Source organism: Anabrus simplex, chromosome 4 (genome assembly GCF_040414725.1).
Source record: "Anabrus simplex isolate iqAnaSimp1 chromosome 4, ASM4041472v1, whole genome shotgun sequence".
Classification (NCBI taxonomy): Eukaryota; Metazoa; Arthropoda; class Insecta; order Orthoptera; family Tettigoniidae; genus Anabrus; species Anabrus simplex.
Window position 1 is genome coordinate 366,346,505 of NC_090268.1, and position 27,579 is coordinate 366,374,083.

General features: G+C 37.5%; 1 protein-coding gene across 1 annotated transcript in view; it reads right to left on the minus strand.

Annotated features, from left to right (window-relative positions):
- LOC136872005 (uncharacterized) overlaps positions 1-27,579 on the minus strand; it is a 340,785-nt gene that overhangs the window by 46,487 nt on the left and 266,719 nt on the right. The window contains exon 4 of the mRNA XM_068227412.1: positions 6,596-6,787. Coding sequence (XP_068083513.1) covers positions 6,596-6,787 — 192 coding nt within the window. The remainder of the gene's footprint in view (positions 1-6,595; positions 6,788-27,579) is intronic.

Below are 27,579 nucleotides of genomic sequence, written 5' to 3' on the forward strand. Positions count from 1 at the left end.
GTTTCGTAGATCTAGAGAAAGCATATGACAGGGTACCGAGGGAAAAGATGTTCGCCATACTGAGGGACTATGGAATTAAATGTAGATTATTAAAATCAATCAAAGGCATTTATGTTGACAGTTGGGCTTCAGTGAGAATTGATGGTAGAATGAGTTCTTGGTTCAGGGTACTTACAGGAGTTAGACAAGGCTGTAATCTTTCACCTTTGCTGTTCGTAGTTTACATGGATCATCTGCTGAAAGGTATGAAATGGCAGGAAGGGATTCAGTTAGGTGGAAGTGTAGTAAGCAATTTGGCCTATGCTGACGACTTGGTCTTAATGGCAGACTGTGCCGAAAGCCTGCAGTCTAATATCTTGGAGCTTGAAAATTGGTGCAATGAGTATAGTATGAAAATTAGCCTCTCGAAAACTAAATTGATGTCAGTAGGTAAGAATTTCAACAGAATTGAATGTCCGATTGGTGATACAAAGCTAGAACAGGTCGATAATTTCAAGTATTTAGGTTGTGTGTTCTCCCAGGATGGTAATATAGTAAGTGAGATTGAATCAAGTTGTAGTAAAGCTAATGCAGTGAGCTCGCAGTTGCGATCAGCAGTATTCTGTAAGAAGGAAGTCAGCTCCCAGACGAAACTATCTTTACATCGGTCTGTTTTCAGACCAACTTTGCTTTACGGGAGCGAAAGCTGGGTGGACTCAGGATATCTTATTCATAAGTTAGAAGTAACAGACATGAAAGTAGCAAGAATGATTGCTGGTACAAACAGGTGGGAACAATGGCAGGAGGGTACTCGGAATGAGGAGATAAAGGCTAATTTAGGAATGAACTCGATGGATGAAGCTGTACGCATAAACTGGCTTCGGTGGTGGGGTCATGTGAGGCGAATAGAGGAGGATAGGTTACCTAGGAGAATAATGGACTCTGTTATGGAGGGTAAGAGAAGTAGAGGGAGACCAAGACGACGATGGTTAGACTCTGTTTCTAACGATTTAAAGATAAGAGGTATAGAACTAAATGAGGCCATAACACTAGTTGCAAATCGAGGATTGTTGCGACGTTTAGTAAATTCTCAGAGGCTTGCAGACTGAACGCTGAAAGGCATAACAGTCTATAATGATAATGTATGTATGTATGTATGTATGTATGTATGTACGGACAAGACTGAGTTCGTTGTTGAAATGTCATTTTCTTTGACTCGATTCATCTCATTTAGTAGATAGTTTAAGTTACTGAAACCCGCCTCTTACCTGAGCAAGTGATGAAGAACCCTAGACGACCCAAGAGAAGGATCACATGCCGATTTGCTAATAGGTAAGGAAGGTAGGTATCCTGGGATGGACCTTAAAGGGTTCAATATATGTAAAATAACATGTCCTGACTGACTGACTGACTGATTCATCATCGCCGAGCCAAAAGTACTGGACATAAAGAAATGAAATTTTGGGGATACATTTATATTACAATGTAGGTACTCACTAAGGGTGGAATTTTTGATATTCCGTCACTAAGTGGGGTGGGAAGGGGGTGAATTTCTGAGATATATATATCTCTCGGAAATTTAACGTGTATCAGACGTGAAAATTGGTTTTGGAATCTCTTTTAACAACAAAGAAACACGATTTTTTTTGTTTTCGGAAAATCCTCTTCAGGGAGGTGAAAAAATGTGACAAAGGGGTTGAATAACTTTTATGAGGATACTTCTATCTCAGAAACTGAAGATGTTACAGTAATGAAAATTGGCATTTGGGTTGTTTTGGAAAAATTACTTAAGGGAAGGGGAGAACAGGAGTGATAAAGGGGGTGAATTTATAAAATGAGCTTATCTACAGTATATCTCATAAACGTAACGTGTTACAGACGTGAAAATTGGTATTTAGTATCTCCTGTAAAAGTAATAAACACACATAATTTGTTTTCTGAAAATCTGCTTAAGGCGAAATATTAAAGTGGGTGAATATTTATAATGAGCATATCTACAGTATATCTTAAAAACTTAACATGGTACAGACGTGAAAATTGATATTTTTAATCTCTTTTAAAAATAAAGTACCGTAACACGTATGTTTTTGTTATCGGAAAAACTCTTAGGGGGTAAAAAGGACTGAAAACGGGGTTAAGTTATTTTTATTAGGATACAGATATCTCGAAAACTGAAGATGTTACGGACATGAAAATTGGCATTTGGAATTTCCTTTAAAAATGAAGAAGCACGTATTATATCTTTTTGGGGGGTAATCAATTTAAGAGACTGCAAAAGGAGTTGAATTCTTTTTGTGAGGATACAAATAAGAAGATACAAATGAACACTTCAAATACCACCGGACTGAGCCAGGAGCGAACCTACCAGTTTGGGTTCAGAAGGCCAACGCCTAAACCTTCTGAGCCACTCAGCACGGAGCCCCCTTCATACTACCATATATCACGTCATTCATTGCATCTCATTATCTCCCCTGATCTGGTTGACGCCAGGAAGGACATGCGGTCAAAGAGTCCAGCTTCAAGAAGAACAAGTCCATTAGCAGAACTATTGAAATCCAGATCACATGTATATCCTGCTTATCTTCTTGTGGTAGCAACAGCGCATTACAATGTTTAAGTAAGAAGTGTTAAATGGGGTTATGTCCGTGAACGAAATTGTTTTACAATACACCTAAGGGGTTTTGACTGAAGAATGATAACAAAAATATGCATTTGTATGAAACCCTTTGAATTATGAATTAAAATTTCAAATGATATCCTAGGTGTTAAATAACAGAAGGTTTGATTCAAATTTAACCCTCAGAGAGTTAAATGGAGGTTAAGATCCAAAAACAAATGCATTCATTCCTTCCTCCGAAATAGTTTAACGTACGAAGACAAAATTTCAAATAGCGGTATATATTTTAAATCCTGGGTTCTTAAATAGGAAATGATTTCAAATATCCTCCCTCCCCCTAAAGTGTTAAATTGGGTTTGCTCCGTAAAAGAAATCGTTCATCCCTCCAAAACCGTTTGACGTACAGAGTTGTAATTTCACGCAAATGTTCTTCTTTTATGTCGTAGGTGTAAAATATCGTATACTTCAAAATATTTCTCCCCTGAGGGTGGTTGACTCTCAAAAACGCAATGTCCATTCCTCCGAAACCGTTTCAAGCATGAACTTAAAATTTTACATGAAGGGTGGTCTTCTATAGGCTATCCTAATGTTAATAAATACTTAAAAACATTCACAGCATTCATTCCTCCAGTAATGTTTGACGTACCGTACAAAATTTAAATTACACAGGTTGGTCGCTTTTACGTCCTAGGTGTTAAGTAAGATAGAGTTTAAAACATTCAAATCCTTCCGTACAGTATTCAAATGAGTGTTAGATCAGAAAATAAATAATCATTCCTCCAAAACCGTTTGACGTAAGAACTGAGGGTGTATTTTACAGGCTCTGCTGACAGTTGACTCTCCAAAATGCAACACTTTGAGTAATAACTTTCAGTTTTAAACCATAGCGAAGCACGGGTATTTTGCTACTTGTAAATAAATAACAGACGGAAATGATTGTATATATTTTTATTTAGATACACGTATCGGTACAGCACTAGTATAAGTTAGGAAATTTGTTTGGAAGGGTAATAGGGAGGTACATTCAGGGAAACGGGATGACCTAGGGAGCGGTGATAAGGGAATAGGGAACTGGAAATCAAGTAGGGATGACATAAAATTGTTAGTGTTGAACTGTAGAAGTATTGTAAATAAAGGAATAGAATTAAGTAATTTAATAGATATATATTTACCAGATATTGTAATAGGAGTTGAATCATGGCTGAGAAATGATATAATGGATGCAGAAATTTTCTCACGGCACTGGAGTGTGTATCGTAGAGATAGGATAGGAAAGGTGGGAGGGGGAGTTCTCATTCTGGTGAAAGAAGGATTTGTAAGCTACGAAAAAGTTAAAGATGAGACACATGAAATTCTAGGTGTAAGGCTCATTTCTAAAGATAATAGGCAACTTGATATATTTGGAGTGTACAGATCGGGAAAGGGTAGCACTGATGCGGATTCGGAATTATTTGATAGGATAGTCAGCTATGTGGGAAACGACATGGAAAGAAATGTGATTGTAGCGGGAGATCTGAATTTGCCAGATGTCAATTGGGAAGGAAATGTGAACGACAGGAAGCATGACCAACAAATGGCAAATAAGTTAATATGGGAAGGACAGCTAATTCAGAAAGTGATGGAACCAACCAGAGGGAAAAATATCCTGGATGTGGTGCTGATAAAACCAGATGAGCTCTATAGGGAAACTGAAGTAATAGATGGTATTAGTGATCATGAAGCTGTTTTTGTGGTAGTTAAAAATAAATGCGATAGAAAGGAAGGTCTTAAAAGTAGGACTGTTAGGCAGTACCATATGGCTGATAAAGCAGGTATGAGGCAGTTTCTAAAAAGTAACTATGATCGGTGGAAAACGGTAAATAAAAATGTAAACAGACTCTGGGATGGGTTTAAAGAAATTGTTGAGGAATGCGAAAAGAGGTTTGTACCTTAAAGGGTGGTAAGGAATGGTAAAGACCCACCTTATTATAATAGAGAAATAAAGAGACTAAGAAGGAGGTGCAGACTGGAAAGAAATAGAGTTAGAAATGGCTGTGGAAGTAAGGAGAAATTGAAGGAACTTACTAGAAAATTGAATCTAGCAAAGAAGGCAGCTAAGGATAACATGATGGCAAGCATAATTGGCAGTCATACAAATTTTAGTGAAAAATGGAAGGGTATGTATAGGTATTTTAAGGCAGAAACAGGTTCCAAGAAGGACATTCCAGGAATAATTAATGAACAAGGGGAGTGTGTATGTGAGGATCTTCAAAAGGCAGAAGTATTCAGTCAGCAGTATGTAAAGATTGTTGGTTTCAAGGATAATGTCGAGATAGAGGAAGAGACTAAGGCCAAAGAAGTAATAAAATTTACGTATGATAACAATGACATTTACAATAAGATACAAAAGTTGAAAACTAGAAAAGCGGCTGGAATTGATCAGATTTCTGGGGATATACTAAAGACAGTGGGTTGGGATATAGTACCATATCTGAAGTACTTATTTGATTATTGTTTGGCCGAAGGAGCTATACCAGATGAATGGAGAGTTGCTATAGTAGCCCCCGTGTATAAAGGAAAGGGCGATAGACATAAAGCTGAAAATTACAGGCCAGTAAGTTTGACATGCATTGTATGCAAGCTTTGGGAAGGCATTCTTTCTGATTACATTAGACAAGTTTGTGATATAACTGGTTCGATAGAAGGCACTTCGGTTTTAGGAAAGGTTATTCCACTGAAGCTCAACTTGCAGGATTCCAGCAAGATATAGCAGATATCTTGGATTCTGGAGGTCAAATGGACTGTATCGCGATTGACCTGTCTAAAGCTTTCGATAGGGTGGATCATGGGAGACTACTGGCAAAAATGAGTGCAATTGGACTAGACAAAAGGGTGACTGGATGGGTTGCTATATTTCTAGAAAATAGATCTCAGAGAATTAGAGTAGGTGAAGCTTTATCTGACCCTGTAATAATTAAGAGGGGAATTCCTCAAGGCAGTATTATCGGACCTTTATATTATCTTATATATTTAAATGATTTGAGTAAAGAAGTGGAATCGGAGGTAAGGCTTTTTGCGGATGATCTTATTCTCTATAGAGTAATAAATAAGTTACAAGGTTGTGAGCAACTGCAACGTGACCTCGAAAATATTGTGAGATGGACAGCAGGCAATGGTATGTTGATAAACGAGGCTAAAAGTCAGGTTGTGAGTTTCACAAATAGGAAAAGTCCTCTCAGTTTTAATTACTGCGATCATGGGGTGAAAGTTCCTTTTGGGGATCATTGTAGGTATCTAGGTGTTAATATAAGGAAAGATCTTCACTGGGGTAATCACATAAATGGGATTGTAAATAAAGGGTACCGATCTCTGCACATGGTTATGAGGGTGTTTAGGGGTTGTAGTAAGGATGTAAAGGAGAGTGCATATAAGTCTCTGGTAAGACCCCAACTAGAGTATGGTTCCAGTGTATGGGACCCTCACCAGGATTACCTGATTCAAGAACTGGAAAAAATCCGAAGAAAAGCAGCTCGATTTGTTCTGGGTGATTTCCGACAAAAGAGTAGCATTACAAAAATGTTGCAATGTTTGGGTTGGGAAGAATTGAGAGAAAGAAGAAGAGCTGCTCGACTAAGTGGTATGTTCCGAGCTGTCAGCGGAGAGATGGCGTGGAATGACATTAGTAGACGAATAGGTTTGAATGGCGTCTATAAAAGTAGGAAAGATCACAATATGAAGATAAAGTTGGAATTCAAGAGGACAAACTGGGGCAAATATTCATTTATAGGAAGGGGAGTTAGGGATTGGAATAACTTACCAAGGGAGATGTTCAATAAATTTCCAATTTCTTTGAAATCATTTCGGAAAAGGCTAGGAAAGCAACAGATAGGGAATCTGCCACCTGGGCGACTGCCCTAAATGCAGATCAGTATTGATTGATTGTTAGTAAGAAATAGGCTCCTCCAGAGATGCTATGTTGAGAAAGAACGAATACAATATTGTAATTGACCCTTAACTTACCCTTGTAATGTGCGAGAACTCCTCTCTTCGGGAACATCTTTTTACTTGCTGTAGTTATGGTTACTTCCAGAGTATTGCTCTCTGATAAAATTTGTATCAGATCAGCTTCATCACCGCAGGTGGAGAGTACTGTTCGATCATTTTCTACCACAGTCAAATGATCTGTACAGTTTACTTCCCTTGGACCAATACCTGAGGATGAAATTGTTAAGTTACATTATTATTTACATGAAAAATATTGGTGTAGTCTCAGGTGAAGACTCAGGAAATAAGGTTCTTAATCACTAGATCTTGGATTTCTATGACCTAAGAACTTTGGAAATATGACCGAGAAAACTCAAATATTACTTAAAAACTTGAAAATAATTGGCAAAAGAAATTATTATTGTCCTAAAATTATGTTAAGTCCGGGAGGCCTCGGTTATCTTCTATTTTCACGCCCTGCGTGACGTCTTGTATTTCTTTGGCTGATACTTTCATTTTTCAAAGTGTCGGACTCTTCCAATTTTTACCTTTGATTATTGTTAATAGAGAATGGTTGGCCAGTTGTACTTCCTCCTAAAACGATAATCACCTCCTCCTGTGCTAGGCTCCTCGCTTTTATCTTTCCTCTCTGGCCTATCTTGGCCAACTCTCGTTATTTTACAACCCTAACGGTATTAGGTATTCGAGGCCAAGGGAGTCTCATTCTCACACCCTTCGTGGCCTTTACCGATAAGAAAAATAGATGCATTCGAAATGTGGTGCTGGCGTCGAATGTTACGAATACCTTGGACTCACAGGCTAACAAATGAAGTTCTCAAGAGAGCTGAAGAAACCACCAGTCTAGAGAAAATGATCACGGAAAGAAGATGTAGTTGGATAGGTCATTTACTACGGCATTCATCATGGTGCACCACACTGCTTGAAGGAAAACTAGAAGGAAAGAAAAGAAGAGGACGACCAAGAGCAGGGTTCCTCGATGGCATTAAAGGGCGACTAATAATAGAAGGTCGTTGGATGAGGACAGTCATGCTACCCACCAACCATCAGGTTGAGGAGAACGAGAGAGAGAGAGAGAGAGAGAGAGAGAGAGAGAGAGAGAGTGATAGAGGACGGTTGCCCAGTTGTAGTTCCTCGTAAAACAATAGCCACCACCATCATGTCATCCCGTTTACCATCTGCTGTCCAGCTCACAACATTCCTCCTGAGGGCAAAGGCGGTAGTATAACATCCACAGTGTCCCTTGCCTATCATAAGAGGCTCTCAACTTGGACACGTAGTTGACGACTACGGGGCCCTTATTTGAGTACTAGCATTGCTCCCACTTACTTATGCCAGGCTCCTCACTTTCATCTATTCTATCCGACCTCATTTGGCCAACTCTTGTTCTCTTCCGACCCCGACGATACTAGGTTCGTGAAACCTAGGGCATCTTTCATTTCATGCCCTTCACTTCCGTTGTCTTTCTTTGGCCGATGCCTTCATTTTTCGAAGTATTGGACCCCTTCCATTCTTTCCCTCTGATTAGTGTTAATAGAGGACAGTAGCCCAGTTGTACTTCCTCTTAAAAATCACCACCACTAGTTGTCAAGGGTATCCTTTTTTGTATATATTTTGCAATCGCTCACAATCCTGTAACTTATTTACGACTCTCTACATAGTATCATCATTGCAAAATAAAAAACACCTTTATCTGTGATTGCAGTTATTTACCAACACCACTTATATACGTAAGAAAACATAAGGATCCAATACCACTGTCTTGTGGAAGTTCCCTCCTAATCATTACAGGATAAGATAATCTTTCACCTACTCTTATTCTTTGAGTTCTTTCTAGACATTTGGCCACCTATTCAAACACTCTTTTATCTTGTCCAATAGCGCTCACTTTCGTCAGCAATCTCCTATGAACTGCCTTGCCAAAAGGCTTGAGTAGGTCAACAGCGATACAGCCCATGTCCCTTCTGAATCTAAAATATCTGCTCTTGCTGGAATCCTACAAGTTGAGCCTCACTGGAATAACCTTTCCAAAAATTCAACTACTTTCTATCAAACCAATTGGTAAATTCGCACATGCGTCTAATATACCGGTAATCAGAAAGAGTGCTTTCCCGCAGATTACATGCAACACACATCAAGTCTTTTTTGCTAGTGGCTTTACGTCGCAGCGACACAAATAGGTCTTATGGCGACGATGGGATAGGAAAGGCCCAAGAGTTGGAAGGAAGCGGCCGTGACCTTAATTAAGGTACAGTCCCAGCATTACACACATCAAGTTAACTGGCTTGTAATTATCCGCTTCATGTTAATCATCCCTTTTCCTTGTACACTGGGACTATTATAGCAACTCTCCATTCATTCATACAATAATCAAATTAATATTGCAGATCCCTATGACACTATATTCCAACCGATTGCCTTTATTATATCACAGAAATCTTATCAATCCCAGCCACTTTTATAGCTTTCAAATTGTGTATCTTTTTGTACATATCTTTTTTTTTTTTTATCATAGGCACATTTCAGTGCTTCGCCCGTGTTAGTAACCTTCTCTACCTGGACATTATTCTTATATTCAACTATACATACTGCTGACTGAATATTTCTACCTTCTGTAAGGCTGATGACACACGGAGCGGTTTTTGCCGAGTCGGCAGACGCGTCGGCCGCCGCCTGTGATTGATACATACAGCGGTTTTTGCCGACTGTGACGAAACCACTGCCTGCTCGATCTGCATCTAAAATGACTGCTTATAAGCAGTCATCGGGTGCGTATCGAGCAGGCAGTGGAAAAAACACAGTGAGCGCGACGTTAGGTGAGGAAGCACGTGTATATTATTGAATTTCAAAGATACTTCATGATATCTAATACAGGAATACCTACCAATGATGCAATCGCCGCGTAAATTCAGCCATGGCCGACTGGATTCCTCGCTAGAGCGACGCATCAAGTCGGCCGTGATTCAGCTGAATGTATTAAATCAGTGGCGCTAGAACGCGCACAAAGTCTTCAAAACGCTCGCTGCACCGCCAGCTAAGTGACAGACCGAGTCGGCAAATCTGCCGCCTATCGGCGAGTATCGCTGTGTCTGTTTCATCCCATCTGATACAATAGAAACATGCGCCGACTCGGCAAAAACCGCTACGTGTGTCATCAGCCTTAAGGGTCGCTCTCGTGCCCATCACTGGTCTATATGTTCGTTTACGCTCAGCCTCGAATATTCCCTTTGACTCATTCCACTTATTTCATTTGAAGAACGTTTATTTATTTATTTATTTATTTATTAATGTCTTTCTGTACATGGCGGGGCTCAGGCTATGAAGCCTGCTATTATGCCAAACCATATAATTATGCACCTGTATAAACATAATATACTGAACATTATAACTACTTAAAAAATAAGTTAATTATAATTTAAAGTTAATGTGAAATGTAATTTGTATGAAATGTAAAGCATCATAAAAATCATTTTAACATTTTAAAATTAATTTATAATAATTACTATTATTAGAGCTATATCTCGAAAAATATAAACTATAATGTTTCTAACCTTACATTGACATTTTATTCATTTAACTTAATAATCTAAAATTTAAGGGTACTTCTAAGAGTAAATCAATCTGAGTGTAGATAAAATTTTCTTTAATACATTTCGAGAATTTTCACAAAATTCTCAATTATTTCGCAATTTTCACTTATCTAGTCAAGCTTTCTCACAAATATTGTTACAGATAACGATAGATCTCGCGTAGACGAAACGAATGATACTTCTCGATCAGGTCATGGTCCCCACGTACACGGATTTGACTGCACGCGCTGTGCTCCGATTTCACCACCAAATAGTGGATATGCGCATCGTTCACTATTGCGCCACTTGACCTTGAAAGATATTTGTGTGGACTCCTTGGAACTTGCTCTTTTCAACTCAGTTATTAATTATTTTTTGCAAGTTTCTAAACTATTGAAGAAAGTCTGGTGTACAATTTTTTGGGAGAGACAGGAAATATGAAGTACGTGCGTATTTCTTACTAGGATAGACATATTCTACGTCAAAATGATAGTTAATATCGTAAATGTAACTACTGTTTTGTGGTTTCAAACTACAAATCAGAACTTAATGGAGAATCCAGCATTGCGCGTGAGTCGTATTCTTGTGTGACGTCACACTGTTAATGAATTGAAGTTTATATACTGAGTGAACGTTATGAAGAGCAATATTATTACATAGTGAACGGGCGTTTTCTATGCGAGTACCATGTCATCTGCATACATGTACACACTTACCTCGTTGCCTTCATCACTGTCGGTTTCTTATATAAACACCAGGGGCGGTGCGTGGTATTGTTGCACATCACACAGTAATTTTGCACTTCATTTGTCGTCTTTTCTTTTAATGTTTTAGTTTAATAAATCTAATATTTATTCGAAAACATGTTAAAATCAACTATCTTTGGTCGTTCGCTGTACTAATGCTTCGTAACGGACCAATAAACGCTGCTGTGTTCGAATCAAACTCAGGGGATTCGCTTTCCTACGGCAACTCCCCAGCGGACAGCGCGGTGCAATGTACCTCAGCAGGGAAGAGCCTAAGCCTGTATAACATCAGGTAGCATGATCGCTTGTATCGGTCTTAAGCTAGCCATACACGTACAGGAAATCCTCATGGAAAAAGCCTCCGGGATTTCCTTGAGGATTTCCTCAACCAAACCCTCGCCCACACACGGAGAGGATATCCTCAAGGAAAAGGCCTTGGGGATTTTCTCGAGGTTCAACTCCAGGTTGACTGGTGGTGGTTGGTTGTTCACGTGGTGTTGCAAATAATTTTCATCATGGTAATTTTTTGAACTCACTTGCCACAAGAAAGGTTCATTCTGGTATATTTGTATAAATTATGTTAACAGTTCTCGAGACATTGCGATATAGGACACTCCCGACAATCACTTCACTTCACAAATCCTCTACTACCGTCAACACATACACGCAGCAAGAGACTGGGAAAATCCGGCCGTCTTGGCCTCAAGGCGGAAAAGAATTTATTTTTGTTCGGGATTTTAGGATCTCTCGCACCCAGCGCGTCCTCAAGGACGCCACCACACACGTTGAGGAATTCCTCACGGATTGGACTGTTCAGGCTGTACCTTGAGGAAATCCCGCTCGATATAGCCGCCTTTAGGTAGTTGCACGAGGCTAGCGAGAAACAGTTCCAAATGTCCCCGTTAGATTCTGCCACTTGGCAAGGTCTGGATGCGTGTGTCGTCTTGAGCATTAGAATTCCTGATAGGTAGGGCTCCATTCTCACAGGTCGTATATTAGGCGTCAAATCGTAGGACTTTCACTAGGCCTCTCCAGAAGCCCCACGCCATTTATTTATTTATTTATTTATTTATTTATTTATTTATTTATTTATTTTAATGAATGATATAATAGAAAAATTGTTAGCGTAAATTGTATAATATTGTATTATAGGAAAATTTTCTTCTCTTGTTAATTTAATATTTAGTGCTTGACAATAATGTATTTTAGTGTACCATCTTCCACCGAGGTAGACACCACATTTGCAAATAAAGAGATTTTGATTTGATTTGATATTAAATACTGTACATCTAGCTTACATGGACGTGTTTCTGTACAGCGTTCTTATGTTAATGAATGTTATTAAATACTGTACATATTGCCTACATTGACGTTTTTCTGTATAGTATGCCGATTTCAATGAATATTATTAAATGCTCTATTGCTACAAAGAAAGCAACGTTAGTTATGTCGCATTTATCATAAACTCCTCCCCTCACATAAAATATGTGAACTAATTAGAAAGAAGGTATAAAGAAGTGTTCCGAACACGATTTTTATAAAATTTGATAACCGTACATAATTTAGACCAATTTTGTTGTATAAAGTAATAAATGTGTGATTACACGTCTTTGTCACGGTGAGTTTTATAAGCACACGACTAGAAAACAACTGTTCAAAGACACGTCCCTTACCACCATTATTCAGTTGAAGACAAAAAATTCACCGCAAGATGCTGCGGCGATCGCAGCCGTCCGTCCACACCGCTTCGTCCCAAATATTCAGCTTGTTCAATATAGCGGTAAAGCTCCAAACCATGTTTATCAGTGGTGGCTGGTGGTATCTGAAGCTGAGTGTTGCACCAAAATTTTCAGTGTCACATTTTAATAACTTACAGAAATAACAAAAAACTATATTATCGTTGGCCTAAGTAATGAACCACATTCCTACTAAAACTGAAATATATTTGACAGTTAAAACACAGGAAATAAGAGGTTAATTAAACATTGTAATACGGTTACTCTTAATAATAATATTATTGGCTTTACGTCCCACTAAGACTTTTTACGATTTTTGGAGAAGCCGAGGTGCCGGAATTTAGTCCAGCAGGAGTTCTTTTACATTCCAGTAAATCTACTGACACGAGGCTGACGTATTTGAGCACCCTCAGATACCACCGGACTGAGCAGGTTCAAACCTGCCACGTTGGAGTCAAATCAAAATCTCTTTATTTGCAAATGTGGTGTCTACCTCGGTGGAAGATGGTACACTAAAATACATTATTGTCAAGCACTAAATATTAAATTAACAAGAGAAGAAAATTTTCCTATAATACAATATTATACAATTTACGCTAACAATTTTTCTATTATATCATTCATTAAAATAAATAAATAAATAAATAAATAGATAAATAAATAAATAAATAAATAAATAAATAAATAAATAAATAAATAAATAAATAAATAAATAAATGGCGTGGGGCTTCTGGAGAGGCCTAGTGAAAGTCCTACGATTTGACGCCTAATATACGACCTGCGCGTCTGTGAGAATGGAGCCCTACCTATCAGGAATTCTAATGCTCAAGACGGCACACGCATCCAGACCTTGCCAAGTGGGCAATATTTGTCAGAAAAGACCTCCAAGGATTGGACATTGCTCCCAGTGAAATCTATGAGAGGAATAGGTACAGAATGTTGATCAGAACATCAAACTCTCTACTGTCACTAACAGAAAAAAGAGTACGTCCGGGAGGAGGTGTGAAATGGACTCATGAGCGAAAAGACATTCACAGTGCAAGACTGAAGGAGTACTGGTCAAAGAAGAAAGCTGCTGGAAATAAGAACCACGTGGTCCATAGCTGGCCCAAACAGAACTAAAAAAAAAGAAAAGCCTCAACTATAACATAACAAATGTAACACTTTACGATTATGTAGCATGTAAGTACGGTACCGTAATTACTTGTGGGAGCACACACTCCTCAATAAAAACCAAATTTTACAAGCATATCCTTTCAAAACTAATATAACAGTTTAAATATATTTAAAAGAGTATACACTTTTTCTTCCAATGTTACAAATTGGTAAATCAGTTGGCAGGTAAGGGCCAGTTCATATTACATGTACAAAGCAGTGCTGAGCAGCCGTGATCCAGTCTTGATCGAGATCGCCCCTGCTTATTTTAAATGGAAGTGTTCTCGCTAGACGTTCCGCGGCGTGGAAATCAAGGTCTGTTGACCGCCATGCCGCCTTCAGTCCCTCAATATTAACATTTTGCCTCGTTTATGGTTAATTATCAGTACATATGCACAATCAGATAGGAAATAAAGAAAGAAACCCTCATTCGTTTAAATGTAGTGTGACAGCTAATGTGTTAAAATTATAATCCATCTTTCACAATGGTGCCTACGAGTACATTCAATATTTATTTAGGCCTATTTATTTATTTATTTATTTATTTATTTATTTATTTATTTATTTATTTATTTATTTATTTATTTATTTATTTATTTATTGTATACAATGACACGCCCCCTCCTACAAGTGATATCAAAATGGTGTCCGGCTAGTGACACCATGGGTAAGCGTATCACAACAAGGAGAAACGAATACAAAATGCTACCCAAAAAACAGAATACATTTAAAATGAATGTGGAAGAATGAATGCTTAACACAAGGGACCCATTTTCCAAGGAACTAAAAGGGGTGGGATCAACAAGGGAACCAGAACAAGCATCTACAAGAAAAATTTCTACACCCTTTTCAAAAAATAACTATACTATACCGGTAATTATTTCAAAAATTAATACAGACAATTACATCTTTAGCCGCAAATAAATAGGTAAAATAAATCAATTTTATCTAGTTGAAAGAAATATTTGGAGTTTCATGAAAATAAATACATAGGTCTAAGTCATATATACATTTTTTTTTAAAAGGAAGAGAAATTAGAACAAATAATTTATAAGTTCTGAGGTGAGGTTTTTAACAAATAAATATACCATCTCTTAATTTGAATAAATAAATAAATAATGTAAATAGTAGAGTTTTTTAAAAAAATATAGCCTACATTTTTAAAAGCAAATACTAACCCTAGCGACCTAACTAAAAAGGAGCTCCTTGAATAAACCTAAAATATATCATATAACATGTTATCTATACTTCAAATAAATAAATTGTCTAAGGCCAATTCTTAATGGAGGGTTCACTACACCGAACGCGTAGCAGTAGAAGATAAAAGCAAAACGCGTCGCACGAATCAATCACCAAGACATCTCTGACGAAAAATATCAGTCACATAGCATACCCCAGAAATAGAACCGAATAGCATAGTAAAATTAAGCATCACCAATATAAAACCACAAACAGAAAAAGAACGAGAAGTCATCGTTCATGTGCCGTACACTTCAAGAGAGAACCGGTCAGGTAATTCCAAAATGTTAGTAATCACATACTCGAATACACACTCGTAAGAGAACAACAACAATTGAGAGATCCGTACGCAACAGCATCCAGAGGCAGACTCCACACGCGATAAGACAACAATAATAATAACAATACAAGAGTTACGTAACGACAGGCAAAGATAAGGCCAGATAATCAACAATGGCAGACAGAGAGAGTTCGAGGAGATAAGCCGACTCAATAATGCAAGAATGATGACGCAAACGTAATTAAAGCCCTCCATTAACAATGTCCTTAAATTCTACAGAAACACTACACGTAAAATGAATAATACAGAAATTTACTGTCACCAAATAGCCCAAAATATAACCGTCTACTTTAAATAACTTTTAATAATAATCATTATTATTATTATTTTGGAAAATGAGTGTCAACAAAGATTGTTCGGTGCACAGTTCAAAATGTACAGTTACCGAGGAGAACTAACCCGTATTAAAATAATGAAAATAAATAGAACAAGATGTCACAATAAAATTTAACGTCACACACCGGCAGAATTTACAAGTACGGGCAGCAATAAATCAAATGAAAACACCAGCATGAAGGGAATGTCACTAGAAACACACACAAATTTAGCAGAATAAAACTAAATAAGACGAAGAAAATAAGATGAGAAACGATCAAAACACGTCAAGAGTTCAGCGGACATCACAATGCACATACGACGGCTCCAAAATACAAGTCCACAAGACGAAAATGAACGAACATAAATTACGCCTCACAAAAATATGAACGCCAAACTACGAGGCGCAAACAAATTAAAAAAAAAAAAAACATATCCACAAATAAAGAGAGGCGGTACTTACAGAAATGAAGAAAATTACATTAGGCCTACCAAATAATCCATAATGAATTAAGCAACCGAACAATCACTATCACCCACAAGGGAACACTACACTTTAAAACAAATACCTCACCATATTCATCTTATACACTAATTCTATACATACTGTTTACAATTCCCAATCCCTGAAAGGGATACAGAATGTTTTTCACCCAATGCCTGAACTAGGCATGTTGAATACGCCAGCTGGCATGAGAGACCCAGTTCTCAGCGTCATTCTCCAGCGAGTTCAAATAGCAGACAGCCTTTTCCAAAGCGCCCAGCACATACTACATTTTAGCGAGTTATACGCTATCTATCTATCAGCGTTCAAACTCACCACAAGTACCACTGCGCGTGCATAGATGGCGTTAACGTACACATTTCAGGCAGTTGAATACACTATGGCACCAACACAGGAGTGTAAAATGTGCCGTGCAAATGGTCCAACAACACATACGAAAAGTCCAAATATATTATACAGATATACGAATATGTACACAGTCAGATTTCAAATTTATTCATTAATTATAACGCCTCAGCAAATATACAGGCGTTATCCCATTTACGATATTTGCTCATAACCTCTAATCTTATTAAACGTAATGTATATGACGTGACATCATTGCGCCCAATACCAGCAATGTTATGTGCAGTTCCTGCAAAGTGTCGCTCAAGGAGAACGAGAATTATGTACAGTGTGACGGGAAGTGTAGTGAAACGTTCCATTTAAACTGTGCACGTGTTTCAAATGCTGTTTTTAAGGCAATGCTGTCAAATCCGGGAGAAATTTTGTGGCATTGTAAACAATGCAAACATAACCTAACTTCGTGTAAACCGTTTTCAATCTCTTTTCAGCAGAATAAAGTCAAAGCGGACAATACAAGCCTATGTGAAGCTGTGAACAATATGCAGCAAATCCTGAAAGATGTCTGCAGCTCACTGGAGTTTCAGTCCAGAAAATTTGATGAAATGCTACAGCAAAACAGTGAACTTAAAAAGTGCATAGACAATTTAACCAACGAAGTGAACAACAGCAAGGCTGAAAATAGTGCTCTCAAAGAAAAAAATAATCATTTGAAGGATCAAATCAATGATCTTGAACGTATTCTAAGAATTATAATTTAGAAATCGCCGGCATACCAGTCTCTAAGGATGAGAATGTGTATGAGATCGTATCTCAAGTTGCAGGTGCAGTTGGAGTGGAAATTCAACCTGAACGGGACATTGAATATTGCCATCGACTCCCAGCGGCTACAGATAAGGACGGAAGGAAGAAGATTCCTCTCATAATTGCAAAATTCTATTCGCGTAAAACGAAAAACATGATCATGGACAAGAAAAGAAAACATGGGAAACTTCTCTGTGCAGATATTAAATTCAGTGGGGACACAACTGTATATCTAAATGAACACCTAACAAAACAGAACCAAAATCTACCGGGTGGTACAGCTGCCCCTATTCACGCAGTTTTATGCAACCCGCAGATTATAGTCGAACCTAAAAATATTGACCTTGACTACTCACTACAATGTCTGCTCTTACAACGCTTTCCATAATTCGTTTATTCGTGTCAAGCAAATCAGCATTATTGATAAAATACCGCTTGATGGTAAAGAATCGTGAAAATTATGTGTCGCAGAAACGTCCTGTACAGAGAATATTATTGGTGAATGACTAGAAGTAGCAGCAACACAACAGCGCTAAACAGCAACCCGTGGTAGCCGAGCTTGCTAAAAGTTAGAGGAGAGTACCGGTGTTCGTTAGTAGGCGGTTCGAGTCCTGTGTACGACGAATATTTTTATTGCGTTGTTGATGTTCGTGAGAGTCGTGTTGTTGACGACAAATCTAAATCATGATCAGTTCTCATATTGCAGGTACTCAGCTATGTTTGTTTTTTAAGGAGCTCTTAAAAGAGCTATGTGCAATAAAGTGAGATTGTACCGACAGCGGTGCGATGGGCTTATGCAGGGCCATTCGATTAATGAAGCAAATGTTCAAAATGACCACCTGCTTCGTTAATGCCCATCTGAGCACGGTGGAGGAGAGACATTCTTGCTTGCTGCAACATATGTGGTGGAATCTGCCTGCAGGCTTCCGTGATGAGCCGCCGTAAATGATTCGGGCTCTCAGGCTCCTGCTCATAGACTCTTTCCTTTAAATAACCCCAGAGGAAAAAGTCGAGTGGAGTAAGGTCAGGTGATCTAGCCGGCCATGTGACCGGACCCCCTCGTCCAATCCATCGTCCAGGATATGTCCTATGCAAGTGGTTCCGTACTGCCAACGACCAGTGTGGGGGAGCTCCATCCTGCTGGAGCCACATCCGTAACCGTGTCATAAGGGACATATCCTCCAATAAGAGTGGGAGGTACTCACGAAGAAACTCTAGATAGCGTCGTCCCGTGAGGTTTCCTTCGAAGAAATATGGTCCAATTATCTTGTCACCTAGTATCCCGCACCACACGTTGACGCCCCATTGTACCTGAAATCGAGCTCCTCTGATCCAGTGAGGATTTTCAACGCTCCAGTAATGGAAGTTGTGACGATTAACAGTTCCGTTGTTGTGAAATCTGGATTCATCACTAAAGAGAATGTCCATTAAGAAATTCGCATCAGCTTCAACTCTTTGTAATATCCATTGCGAAAATTCTATCCGTTTTGGAAAGTCATCTCCGTGAAGTTCCTGGTGCAGCTGTTGATGGAAAGGGTGGAATTTATGGCGGTGCAATATTCGCAGTACAGATAAATGACTGATGTTCAGTTCATTTCCTATGGCCCGTGAGCTTGTGTGCGAGTTGTATGCAATTGCATTTTGAACAGCTTCGTCGTTATTTCCAGACGTCACTGGAGCATCCCGAACGGGGGGTAATGTATGAAATGACCCCGTTGCACGCAACCGTCTTTCAACACGTCGAAATGTATCTGCAGTTGGCAGCCTTCTTCCAGGAAATCGTTCTTGATACAAGCGTCTGGCTTCCCGTGCATTTTGCCTTGTTTCTCCATAAAGTAGTACCATATTCACATAATCATCCCGTGAATACATAATGTTTGCTTTCGTGCTAACCGTATAGTACGTGCTCACACGTTGCTGCTAGGATTACGATATGCTGTTTCATGTGCCCTACGTATGAAGTGTAGACCGCTGTTAGTTGGTCTTCGAGTCGAACGTGCGCAGTTGCTTGGTTGAATGGGTGGGTCAGAATGTTGACAACACGTGCACTGCGCTTCATTCCCTGTAGTCGTTTGCCATATGGAAGTCGCATGTTATTATTCCTTTCGTATGTATGCTTTCTTTGTAAAGGTGGCAAATTACTTTTGAGACTTAAGAACGTTAAATATTTATTACGAATGGCCTTACAAGTATAATATAAAAATAAAATTGAAAAGCTCGTAACTAGATTCGAACTCTAAATGCCTGCTAACATATCGTATGCTCGCTGCGATTGGTGCCATGTAGCCACTGCAGGCGACAAAGAATTGGTCTCGTAGCTCTGTAGTAATGGAATTACCTAGGCTATCGCTTCGATACTGATCGTTGATGTTAAAAGTTCTGTACTCGAATGTGCAAACACCACAGTGAACTAAAGAATCGCGTCTCTCTTACGCCCAGATAGTTGCAACCATTTTCTACGCGTTACTTGGTTGAATGAGTCCAGCGTTATGTTTCAGGTGGTATTCACAATCGGTGCGTATGTGGCGATATTTATGATACCTGTTTATTATAACTTCCGTAGAAGAATATCGGAGACTTCAGAAAGGTCTTCGTAAACGATGCCTAGGCGAATACGAAATGACATTAAAAAATGCATACTCAAGAATGGTTGGAACCCTTCCTGCTTCAAGTAACCTATCGAGGTACGTCTTCCATACGTAATTCCGCGCAGCTATTTGCAACGTACAAGCGCCATCCTTGTAACTCTGTATTCACGAGGAGAGCGGAAGTTCCCGCTTCGACAAGTTACTGATGAGTTACAGCCTTATGGTCCCGTTTTATGCCTTTTTTGATCGCTCTAACGGTAGTAATTACATGGCGTAAGCTATCACATCTGCTGTACAGCATTTGCGTGCCACAGATTATAAACTACAGTGCAAAACACGTTTCTATCAATTTCGATGTGATGAGACTGTACAAAATGGTGGTGCATTGACATGTCTGTAATTGGTCTTACCCTATCACGTTTTCTATGATACCACGACCGCCCTTTCTATCAAAAGAAAATGGCCTCTTGGACCAATCAGGTGCGCAATTCTCTACCGACAGCTATAGGCGTGTTTATGGTTTGTACAGTATAGTAACATTTCGTAAAAATTAGTAGAGTATTGGACACGCTCTACATAAAATGGTACAGTGTTTTTGAGATGGACCTCACTTACTGCCTCTTGTACCATTTTTCCATTGTGAGGAGAAGTCTACATCGGGTTAACTGCACATAACATTGCTGTAAGGTGTTGCGCAAGATGGGACTAAGAGGCATTTACGTCCTAGCTGGTTGCATATATTCGGGAAAAAATAGGGGCAGCTGTACCACCCGGTATATTGGCTAGCCAGAAGTATGAAACACTCCATGAACTACCAATTCGCTTGGACCAAGAATGGGAAGATCTTCATGAGGAAAAATGACGACAGCCCCATACTGCAAATCAAGACTGCAGCTGACTTACCAGCAGCTCCTACGAAGCTGAGAGACTGAAGATTCAAGTTAGGGTATGTATACCTGAGCCAAGTGATTCATAAATATACTTACATTGAAGTTCTCTCTCGAAGTGTGCACCAAGCAATTACAAATAGTAATACTACACATTAGGCTCTGGATATGAAATCAGATCATGAGTTAGGGATTACCTTACAAGATGATAACACCACAGGCATTGTAAACACCCCTCAAGACTTGAACAAATTAATCCACTATACTGCAGGAATGAGAATTATGCACCTGAATATAAGTGGCATGATAACAAATTTTGATAGCATGCTAGTTATGTTAAATCAACTGGACCATAAACCAGACATTATAATATTATCTGAAACCCAACTCATTAGGGATATACCCTTCTCTATTTTAGGATATAATGAGTACTTTATCACCATCATCATCTGTTAACCTCCAGGTTCGGTTTTTCCCTCGGACTCTGCGAGGGATCCCACCTCTACCGCCCCAAGGGCAGTGTCCCGGAGCTATGAGTACTTTATACCCACACAAAATTCTACACATGACAGTCTAAAAATATACACACATGTAACCATACAAAATGTTGCAATATCTACAGTGAAAACCCTAAAAGCAGCCAATGGTAGCCTACTCAACTTACAATATAATAAAGAAAGCTATTTGATACTTGCTATATACAGATCACCCTCCACAAGCCCAAAGATATTCATAGAAGAACTAGGAAATACACTTCAGCAGCTTCCTGCAGCCACACATTATATAATAATAGGAGGTATTAACATAGACATTTTAAACCCAACTGGTCAGTATGCTCAAAAAATTAAAAATGAATACATAAACACCTTAAGTGCTAATGGTTTCATTTCATATATCAACTCTGCAAGAAGGATAACCCCAAAATCTAGAACATGTATAGATCACATACATGTTAAATCGCATAGAAATAACAATTTTGAGTCATATGTTCTACATACTAGTATCACAGATCACAGTCCTATTTTTCTGATACATAAACAAACCCAGAAACATCAAATACCACAAAAGGAAGGAAAAATAATGAACAATGCCAGAATAGATTATGAAGCTTTAAATAAAGCCTTAAAAAAGGAAAATTGGGAATCTGTCCTGAATGAACATGATGTCAACAAAGCGACCAGTAGTTTTATGCAGCTATTAACTCAACATATCTCTGAACACTCTACTAACACAAGACATGTAAGATCAAAATTCAGAAAGATAACACCATGGATCACAACTGGAATCCTAACTTCCATTAGAATAAGGACAAATTACACCAGACAATTGTAAAGCAAAAGATGAGGTCCTCTAATAATTTCGAGATCACAAACACTATTAAGAAACATAAAACATACCGAAACTGGATAAACAGGCTCATTAAAGTAGCAAAACAGAAGTACTATTCTAATAAAATTATGTCAAGCTCAAACAATACTAAAATCCTATGGAAAACATAAATGATATAACATGTAGAAAGGAGAAAAGAAATTCAGATATAGACAGCATAAATCTTACAGACTTAGAAGAAACAACCCAACCAACTATCATTGCAGACAAATTTGTAGATTATTTCAGTGGTATAGGTTTAGAACTTGCTGACAAAATAATGAATAGCAGCAAAGAACCTAATGACACATGTACATATGATATTCATGCAATACCTCAACCACAATCAATGTTTTTCTTCCCATAACAGAAACAGAATTAATGAATTACATAGCTGCATTAAAAGATGACTCAGCCAATGGCTATGACAATATCTCAAGTAAAACACTTAAAACAATTAGTTCACATATTCTACACCCTCCGCAATATATTTTTAATCTTTCACTAATGAAAGGACAATTTCCAGACCCATTCAAAATTGCTATCATAGTCCCAATCCATAAATCAGGCGATAAGAGAGAATTAAACAATTATCGCCCAATTTCTCTCACAACCCACATTTCAAAATTACTAGAGAAATGCATTAAAACCAGATTACTTAATTACCTGAATACGTATAACATATTGTCTCCAAATCAGTTTGGATTTAGACCAAAAATTAGTGCTCAAGATGCAATATTCTCCTTAACTGATTATTTGTATAAAACCATGGATAACTCCAAAAGGACTATTTCTATATTTTTGGATTTAACAAAGGCATTTGATACCGTAGATCACAATATACTCCTTAGAAAACTTGAAAAAGTAGGCATTCGTGGAATTTCTCAAAATCTAATTAAAAGCTTTCTTTCTAACAGAATACAAAAGGTAAGAATCAAGGATACTCTAAGTAAAAGTGCTCAAGTAAAAATCGGAGTACCCCAAGGAACAGTATTAGGACCAATTCTTTTTCTGTTATATATCAATGATCTGTGTGAGCTAAACTGTAATGCAAAAATTAACTCATATGCTGATGACACGGTAGTCACAGTCACGGGTGAAACTTGGGAGGACACCTTCAACAGAGCTCAAGAAACCCTAGTCATAGTTCAGAAATGGCTAAACAACCACATACTTACTTTAAATGAAAATAAAACAAAATTCCTCTGCTTCTCACATAATAAAACAATGCAACCCTCAGACAATCTAACACTAAAACTCCACATACCAACTTGCAAAAATACTGAAAGCTGCAACTGTTATACTTTACAGAAATCAATACATGTTTCATACCTAGGGATAATTATAGATAGTTATCTGAAATGGAATTTTCATGCATCAAATTTGATCATTAAACTTCAGAAATTTATTTATATATTTTACAGAATTAGAAATGTTATTTCAACAAAAGCCTTGAAGTCTGTATACTTTGCCTTAGTTCAATCACAACTGCAATATGGAATTAACAGTTGGGGTGGAATACTTGATTCACACTTGGCTCAGGTAAATACATGCCAGAACTACATACTGAAAGTCATGTACAAAAAGCCACTGATGTTTCCAACATACGAACTGTTCCAGCAAAGCATGGTACTTAACATACGACAGCTATTTGTGCAGTCAGTGACCCTATACATGCATAAAAATTTAAAGCTCTTCTGCAAAGAACACAAGTCAAAAATTTGCACTAGGCTGCAAGACAGAACTGGAGTAAGTATACCACGCCGGAACACTTTACTTGGACAAAGAAATCTAAGTTGTCTAGGACCACGGATATACAATGCATTACCTGTGGACGTGATCAGTGGCAATCAGAATACATTGAAGAAAAGGCTATTCACATGGCTCATTAACATTTATTACAAAGTAGATCAACTTATAAATTTCCATTATAATATTTAAATCAACTAGCACACTATTCCTCTCTACTAAGAAACCAACCTTCTCCTTAACCCATGCCCCTCCTTTCCAGCTTCTTGTTTAGGCCTATTACACCAAATACAGAAAAACAGTTCATAAAATTACTCTAATTAAATATCACCAAAATGTTAATGGAGTAAATGATATTCACTAGATGCCATGATGCACATAATCTAGCTATTGTATTTTTGAAGCCTACACACAAGTCTGCCTTATGTGGGATTCACATTGTATCTTATACTACCTTTGTATGTATATGTAAGATAATGATTGTGAATAAAAATGTATGTATGTATGTATGTATGTATGTATGTATGTATGTATGTATGTATGTATGTATGTATGTATGTATGTATGTATGTATGTATGTATGTATGTATGTATGTAAAAATTAGACAAATACAAAAAACAAAATAGACACAAAATAGAGTATGAAATAAAAAGTTACATATATACAGTACAACAGCAATAATAAGGATAAAGAACACAATATAAAGAATAAAAACAAAACAAAAACAGGCACCATGACATAATTCATCCAGATAATTATGTGCAATAAATGCTTACAAGATTTCAAAAAGTCGGATTTCTTAATTTGAAATAAATCTATATTCAGAGAATGTCATTTATTAAAGATCACAACATGAAGGTAATGTTGAAATTCAAGAGGACAAATTGGGGCAAATATTCATTTATAGAAAGGGGAGTTAGGAATCGGAATAACTTACCAAGGGAGATGTTCAATAAATTTCCACTGTCATTGAAATAATTTAAGAAAAGGCTAGGAAAACAACAGATAGGGAATCTGCCACCTGGGCGACTGCCCTAAATGCAGATCAGTAGTGATTGACTGACATCTAAAATTCCTAAATTTACCTGCCGGTTTTCTAGGTGGATACAATAGGAGTTGACAAGTTAGATCAATACTGTCTCTTTCATTGTTGACTAGTTTATTGAGAAACATCATCGAGTGACATTTTCTTTTGATATCAAGCCATTCAAAATCAAACATTTCAATCATCTTATGATATGTTGAATATTTAGGATATTATCCCCTTTGCCTTAACTTTTCTGGATCATTTCTATCATATCTGTGTGTAATTTTGTTGATGGATTCCAAATAATAGAGGCATATTCCAGATTTGAAGCAGGCCCCGTTGTGTACGGGTAGCATGCCTCCCTCTTACCCGGAGGCCCTGGGTTCGATTGCCGGCCAGGTCAGGGATTCTTACTTGGATCTGAGGGCTGGTTTGAGGTCCATTCAGCATATGTGATTAGAATTGAGGAGCTATATGACGGTGAGATAGTGGCCCCGGTCTAGAAAGCAGAGAATAACGGCCGAGAGGATCCGTCGTGCGACCACACGGCACCTCGGAATCTTCAGGCCTTCGAGCTGAGCAGCGGTTGCTTGGTAGGCCAAAACCCTTTAGAGTTGTAGTGCCATGGGGTTAGGTTAGGTTAGTTATTCGAGATTTGATCGAACTAATGCAAAATGCAAACAAAATAAAGACTTATTACTTTGACTATACGAATTTCTCATTATAAGCCCAAGGCTCCTGTATGCCTTAATCACAACATTTTCAATATGAGTAGTGAAACTTAAACCACTAGTTAATATTATTCCTAAATCTTTAATTTCTTTTACTTGTTCCAATTGGGTATCATTAATTGAATACGTAAAATATATCTTATCTTTTTTATTGAAAAGTGATCTTCCTGCATTTATTGATGCTGAAGGGTAATTTGTTAAATTCGCGCCATTCAGACAAGATATTTAAATCAACTTGTAGTTCTAAACAATCATACACACTCGATATTGATTTATATAATTTAATGTCGGCAACAAATAATAACTTTGAGGACCTAATTTTGCTAGGAATGTTGTTTACAAACAAGAGAAACAGCAAAGGACCTAAATTAGAACCTTGTAGTACTCCAGATTTTGCAATGTAATTATAAGAAAGTAATTTACTGACTAAACAATCGTGATCTTTTTTGTCAAATGCCTTTTGAAAATCGGTATAAATAACGTCTACTTGGGAGCGATTATCAATCTCATTAGATACATACTGTACAACGTTACATGAATTGGTTACTGTGCATTTCTTCGGCATAAAACCATACTGATTGCATGGGATAATTAATTTGACATGATTAAAAATGTGAACACACATAATACTTTCAAATATTTTAGCTGGAGTCGATAGAACTGTAACTGGTCTGTAGTTATCTATTAACTATTTCTTCCCAAATTTAAATATTGCCATAACTTTGACATATTTCCATTGTTTGGGAAAGGTAGAACTAGTTAAAATAAGAATGAATAATATCTGGAGAGGTTCAATTAATATATCCCTACGCGCCTTAAATACCTATATAAGGAGGTATCCCATCGGGCCCCGCAGACCTTTTAGATTTTACATTCCTTATAGCTCTATCTATTTCTTCAGCCTTTATACATTTGATCTGTAAATTATTTTGTACATTTTATTCTATACCTCTATTTTTATCGACTGAGTAACGAGATTCATCTTTTGAATATATACTGATTTGAAAATAATCAGCAAAGGCATTTGCTATATTTTGATTTTTAATGTACTTTTTCGTATTGTACTCCATTTGCACATTGTATACCTTCTGCTTTCTTTTACTTTTAACGAAATTCCAAAAATTGCTCCATTTATTATTTACTTCAATGTCAGTATAATTAATATATTCAGTAACCGCGATCTTTACACCATGTTTGTTTTTCGACCTACGCGCTTTAAGTCAAGTTGTATTCCTGAACTTATCCTTTAACTTAAGGTTCATAATGAAATGCTTCGTAAAACATAGGGGATACTTACGTTTATAAGTTTTTACTTTGTGAATACATTCATCAAATACTGAGTAAATTTTGCCATAGAGGACACAAACAGCTTCATCAACATTTTGACCCTTCATTTCCGCCCATTCGCAATTTCTCAAAATAATATAGAATTTTTAAAAAATCAGCTTTTTTTGAAATTGTATTTTTTGCCTCATTTCATGTTAAACAACATCAACACGTTATAAATAACACACAGTGGAGGATGAAGATTATCCTTAGGTACTAAAGGGTCAACATCATCAACTATCACTTAATTAGTAGTATTACTTAAAACCAAATCAAGTGTATTATCATTAATATTCCTGACATCGTTCATTGACACCATTTTGAGATATTTAAAAATCGAAATAACTGCTTGGCTTTTGTATTTCCCCTTGACAATTCACATGCAGTTCCTTTTATTTCTGGTATGTTGAAGTAACCTAGAATTAATATATTACTATCTTGAGATAATGAGACGTAGAGTTTGACTTGGTCACAAAACTGTATGTAAGTTTCTACGTTACTATTAGGTGGAAAAGATACAACACATATGTAGTATTTCTTCTTATTATATATTACTTTAAGCCACAGTAATTCA